We start from the raw sequence: 6,000 nt of genomic DNA, 5'->3' as shown, positions 1-6,000 counted from the left end.
ACGATTTCAGAAGAACTTTCTATTAAACTAGCATAATAGTCATATGTACATCCTGCTGCCCTGTGGGCCAAGCAAGCACCCGATTAATTGTTACAAGAACTGTGCTCACTGGGAAAATAGTGTTCAGCTGGACTAGATTTTTGCTGAAATGGGACAGGGGAAAAGAAGGGTGAATGGCACAGATGCTTTCGTTCACTTTTTTTTTTTGTATTCCTGTTTTGGCACTATTTACGATGTTATGCTCACTTTGCATTACAGTGGGACAGAATCTCTTAAGCTGAATTTCTCAATAATCTAAGCAGTTCAGGTGTCTTTTGGCTTACCTCAGGTTCGATTTCTAAGGTGCCTTCAAGTCCACCCCATGGTCTCTCTGAACTGACACTTTTGAACGCGTCAATGACTACTGAGCTACAGCTAGCCCAGCTCAGTTGTCTCTGTCTTCTCTTGCAGCCGGCCAATACTTAAGAATGTCAGCTTTGTGGTTCCAGCAGGCTGTACTGTTGCCCTCGTAAGTCACAATGTTTTTTTCTGTTTCATTGAGTGAGTAATACCACTGCCACATGCATGAAAAATTAGCAGTAACAGCTCACGGCCTTAAATTAAAATTTAGTGTCATTAGATTGGTGCAGCTTGCACAGGACTCGGTGACCTTTGCCTTAAAGGCCAACTGCTCCAAAATTTCGCTTTGGCTAAATGGTTGTATGTGAGTAGTCTTGCAAAGATTGAAGCAATCTTGGCAAACTGCAGGTTTGGTCAGACACATTATCTCCCGCTGAAAACGCTCATTTTCGGCCTGCCTATGCCAGCTTTCGAAGTGAAAGTGGCAGCTCACAATTAATGATTACTGTTAGGACTGAATTCTAATGCGCGCCGTTTTTACAAGAAATTAATGTCTCCATAAATTTTCTGTGCATTACAATAGCATATGAAACCAAAACCGTGTTCACGGCGTTAGCAACAGCTTACTGTCAGAGCCAGTGTCATCACCATTGTCATCGCAAGATGGTGGCAGAGCAAGTTTTCCCGTGGTATCGTGATGACACTGCACTGCTTTTAGGCTCTAATTACAGATGCTTATTTAAAGTAATTGTAGACCAAATTAATTTCAGCCACCTGGGGTTGCTAGGACCTTAGAAGAGGACAAAGAGGGAGATAGACGACTGGCAGAATGTGGACATTAGCTTTATCACGTTGAGTTCACCATGTTCTGCCGGGTTTATTGGCGCAGAGCGCTAAGCTGTCAAAACATGGCGAACTCAACGTAACAAGGCTAACGTCCACATTCTGCTGGTCACGCACCCATCTCCCTCTTCGTCCTCTTCAATGCGCCGTGTGAGCACGATTTCCAGCACACCCAATGCATAGTACACAAGACGTTTTTGCATTTCGCCACCATCGAAATGTGGTCGCTGTGGCCAGCCTTCGAGCTTAGCAGCGCAACTTCAAAGCCACTACGCCACCACGGCGTGTGCAACATCTGGTGCATGTTATATTTGTGTGCACATTGTTTTGTACTATGAACCTATAAAATGTGGGTGTGCATTTGATTCAGGGTTGATTCAGGGTCATGTTAGAATCGGGCAAATACACTGCCCAATAAAGCAGTGGCATGCACGGATGTTTTTCATGCCTCTTCTTTTAAATTGGTCTGCCGATAATTCAGTCAATTCTGTCGGTCCCGTCAAGATTGAATTAATAGATGTGGAGTTTTTACCTATGTATAGTGTGGTAGCAAACTCTTATTGCCACATTTGGCACTGACTGCCTTATGCTTTTGCTTAAGGTGGTAGACCACGAAAAAAAAAGTTCTTTAAATCGGGAGCAAGTTTTTAGAGAACATGTTTTTCATGAATAAGCATGCCTTATTTAACTTATTCAACTATTTAAAGTGCAGAAAATTGTTCATTTGATTTTTCTGCAGGTAATTTTTGTCATAAAATGTGGTAAAAATGCTAGTCGTGCCAGCAGTGATAAGTAACTAATGAATTGTTTAAATGAGTAAAGCTGTGGCATTTTTATGTAGCCAAGTGTGGGAGCTATGCAATGAACTACGATAAATGCAGTTGGATGGATGGATGTAAAACTTTAATGAACGTCCTGAGGTACGCGACTCAGCGCGCAGCGGGCAGTGATAAATATTAAGGAAGTAATGTTCGAAAAACTAGGCAAAGTGAAAAAGGTTGCCAATTTGGACCAAATTTATTTGCAAAACGAGCTGTAAATGCAAAAGTAATGCAGCAATTTCACTTGTTCTAGTTTGTTGCACACATCTGTATGTGAGGAATGAGTGTGCATAAGTTTATATCTGTCACAGATCTTGGGGGTGCGGATGTTTAGGAGATGGACTGAGACACGTATGACGGCACACAAGACTTAGTGAAACAACCAAAAGCAAGAATCCCCACTAAAAAGAAACTGAAAATAACAAACTAAGTATGTGGAACACATGCAAGCAGTTCTAAACCGTATACAAAACTAGCAGCTAATTAAGCTGTCTTTCTAGCCAGTCTTAACCCCCGACACTCCTAGTCTGACAACTCTAACCTCTCTGGTTGCGTCGCTGCTTGAATGGAATGCTCTCACGTTTTTGACGACGACTCATGTGGATTCCTCGTCCAAGTCGCTTCACGTCTCTTCCGGGGTCGCTACTCCCGACGATCCTGAAAATGTCGTCGCCTTGGTAGACGCCCGTGTCCCAGTTGCCGTCGATGACATGGCAGAGAGGACCGGCGGGTTAGGCCTAGCGACGGGTTCGGCCTAGCGACGGGTTCGGCCCCTGCTTCCGTCCGGCGCCTTGCTCAAGTGCCTACGAGGCGCCCTCCGGACTGCCTTGCGTGACGTCGTTGGCCTGTCTTCGAAGGGGGATTGCTGCTGGGGTGCCCGGGATTACCGTGGGAGGTTGCAGCAAGTCAGAGGAGCCTCGTTCGAACGTCGCCGAGATCGATGGCCACGTCTTGGAATGCCAACGTCATGGCCTCTGTGCGGCTCGATGGTACGGACGGCCTCCATTCCATTTTGGAACGCGTACAAGATTGCGCCTTTGGAATGCCAGCGTCATGGCCTCTGGAACCGAACACCCGCTGCTCCCGTCGACAGTACGGTGCTGGCGAGCCAACCTTCCTTGACCGCTGTTTTACTCACGATCACGACTTGGGTCACGCATCTCGAGCGCTCGTGCTGTTCGCAACACTGCGTGCTCTTCGTCGTCTCTTTTCTTCTTCCGTGTCTTGTCCCTTTACTCCTGACAATATCACAATATTCATTCAAAAGTAAAGTCATCAAAGTTTGCGTAACACGAGGTGGGGAGTAAAATCTTGTTTTGAGAGAAGCGTAAACAAATCTTCAAACCATGTGAAAGATGTCAAAAACAACACAGAGGCCTAAAAGGCCCGGATTCATAGATGGAGTCCTCATGAGATGCCCTGTAGTCTTATTTTGTTTGTGTGTCTGCTTGGCGACAACACAAAATGAAAAAAGTACTTTGAATAATATTTATACAAAAGAAATAGTACAGTAAAAGCTCGATGTTCGGTTTCGCAATATGAGGGCATGGGTTGGAAAACTCATTGTAACTGCCAAACTAATGATGATAGAAAGAGAATGTTTTTGCAGCATGTTGCTAAATGTTTGGGCATACATAAAATCTAAAAAGCAAAAAATCGATTTCGTGCGAAAAAATTGTCTTTCGAATGTGGCCTACCGCCTTAAGGCTACTTTTCTTGACCATGAAGCAAAAATAAATGCTATTTTGTACAAAATTCTTAGCATATTACATTTTTACAGCAGTGAAATAGCATATTACATTTTTACAGCAGTGAAAACACCTTACCGGCCTTTTAGTTGTGTGAAAAACTTCGGAAGGCTTTAGGCATGTCATTATCACAGCACTCAACAAAATGAAGGTTTTATGTACATTTACATTTACGTACATGTACAGGCGCATTTTTGCTGTAAGCGCCGACAATCACACCACATTCTCCCACAGTTTAATGGAGGAAGTGGTGAGGAAACGCGTCGTATTCCATTGCACGCATGGCGCCGGGGAAGGGGACGGAGGGGGACAGTGCAGCAACTGCGCCATCCCGCCCATGAGTGCCTTATCTTGAAAGCGATCTGTGTCGGGGGATGAGTCTAGCAGTGCGACGTCGGCTTATACCTTTGTGCGTGCTCCGTTCTCGCTACGGAGTTTGCGTTAAAGCGATATGCAGCACGAAGGTCATGTTGCTGCCGCGCTTCCTCACGCCAACGTTTTGACAGCAAGTGTCCGTGGTCATCGAGTGTGATGAGTTCATGTTTGCCTGTGCGCGCTGACACAATGCTTGTTAATTTACATAGTTAGCAAATGTTTGAAAGTTTATAATGCCGATAAAACTATTATCCTTGCTTTGCGTAGCTGTCTACGCATTTGCTATCACAATCAATGTAATTGCTACTTTTTTTTAGAGGTGGCCGCGAAAAGAAAATCGCTCAAAATTTTACCCTGCATAATGAATGCACCCCCCCCAACTTTGCACATATTTTGGGGGAAAAAGGTGCGTTTATTATGTGAGTAAATACAGTACATTGTATAACCTGCAATTTGTTGAGGCAGCAGATGTGCAGTCATGCTGATTCATGCACAGCTCAATAGGTGCTGCATAATTGCTGACCAGTTCTTTAGTAGTGTTTACAGAATGAGTGATTGGGATGTGCAAATGGGGCAGGAAGTGCTAATACGCCCAGTGCATCCATCCATGGCCAATAAGTCTTTTTTTGTTCTTCGCTGTTTCGCAGGTGGGCCCATCGGGATCGGGTAAGAGCACCATAGTTCGGCTGCTGTTCCGGCTGTATGACATCCAGAGTGGTAGCATCACCATTGACGACCAGGAAATTAGCAGGGTCAGTGTAGCAGCATTTGTTGGCCTGAGGCAAAGATCTGGATACTCGAATGCATGCTTACCTGGGTGTTAAAGTGATACTAAAGGTAAATGTTGAAGGAGCACTGACACATGTTTTTGAAGCTCTGGAAACTTCTATTGCACACGCACATAAAAGCATGACATCAACTATGGAGGTTTGGAAAATAGAGGTGCGTGAATGCAGAGTAGCAGCTTTCAACTCAAATATTGAATCAAATGAATAAAAAAAGCAACGCATCGAATTGGATGTCAAATATAAAAAGAAATTTTACGGAAACTTGCGAATGCTTACAAATTATGTGCAAGAAAACCAGCTGCTGCGCATGTTCGGGAGTCTAATCATTGCATAATAAGTATGTTTCCAGCTGTCAGTGACTTTGGTAACTAGGAATTGGCATGCTCTGTTAATCGGGATAAGATGCAGTCTATGTCATCTGGCCTTGAAAGCTTGCACGATAAAGTTTTATTTTGGGGGGGGGAGTTCGTGTTTGACTGCTATGAAGTTGGTGTATCCAATGAGTGCTTCTCATAGTCACCAGTAGTGCATTAATGACAGCCGAAGCACTAAACTAACCAACAGTCTGTAAACTAATTTTGTGTACCACTGGCATTGTAAAAAAAAGTAGATTTTTCTCATCAAATTCGTTTTCTCGAACTGCCTGATCATTCAGGCGTTTTTGTGGCCTTATCTATGTCATTAGAATCATTTGTTGATTGATCTAGGTAAAGTCTGCGTCGAAATCTGCATCTGTGGCTGCTCAGCTCTATCTTCATAGATGCTCCCGGACATCAGATTTTCACACTTCTTTTTATATGCGCTACTGCTGTAGCCGTTCTCTTGGTCCCCGTCACGTGTGGGTTGTCACGATTGGTCCTGTAGATCCAGATGAATCTTGTACCAACAGCAGGCCTGTGCTATGGAGAGGCTGTGAGCAGCAACGCACATTGGACCACAGGTCTTTTAGTGGATATGCTGAATATTTGATAAACTGAATAACAGCTATTTGATTTGTGAATGGAAATATCCGATCATTCACTATGCTCTTTATGTTAAGATATTCGAGTATTCTCACACCTAGCTGGGAAACGCACTTCAGGCTGC

At 44.0% G+C, this 6,000-nt stretch overlaps 1 protein-coding gene across 3 annotated transcripts in view; it reads left to right on the top strand.

The window, feature by feature from the left end:
* Positions 1-6,000, top strand: part of LOC119441663 (ATP-binding cassette sub-family B member 6-like) — a 110,921-nt gene that overhangs the window by 74,891 nt on the left and 30,030 nt on the right. Inside the window, exons 15-16 of one of the 3 annotated variants that reach the window (XM_049661510.1) lie at positions 451-508; positions 4,774-4,878. The exons of 1 other annotated variant lie outside the window; for it this stretch is intronic. In XM_049661510.1, the coding sequence (XP_049517467.1) occupies positions 451-508; positions 4,774-4,878 (163 nt within the window). The remainder of the gene's footprint in view (positions 1-450; positions 509-4,773; positions 4,879-6,000) is intronic. One more of the 3 variants, XM_049661509.1, reaches the window with a different exon arrangement.

Source organism: Dermacentor silvarum, chromosome 2 (assembly GCF_013339745.2).
Source record: "Dermacentor silvarum isolate Dsil-2018 chromosome 2, BIME_Dsil_1.4, whole genome shotgun sequence".
NCBI lineage: Eukaryota > Metazoa > Arthropoda > Arachnida > Ixodida > Ixodidae > Dermacentor > Dermacentor silvarum.
Note: the sequence above shows the minus strand (reverse complement) of the source record. Positions and strands in the feature narration are given on the sequence as shown.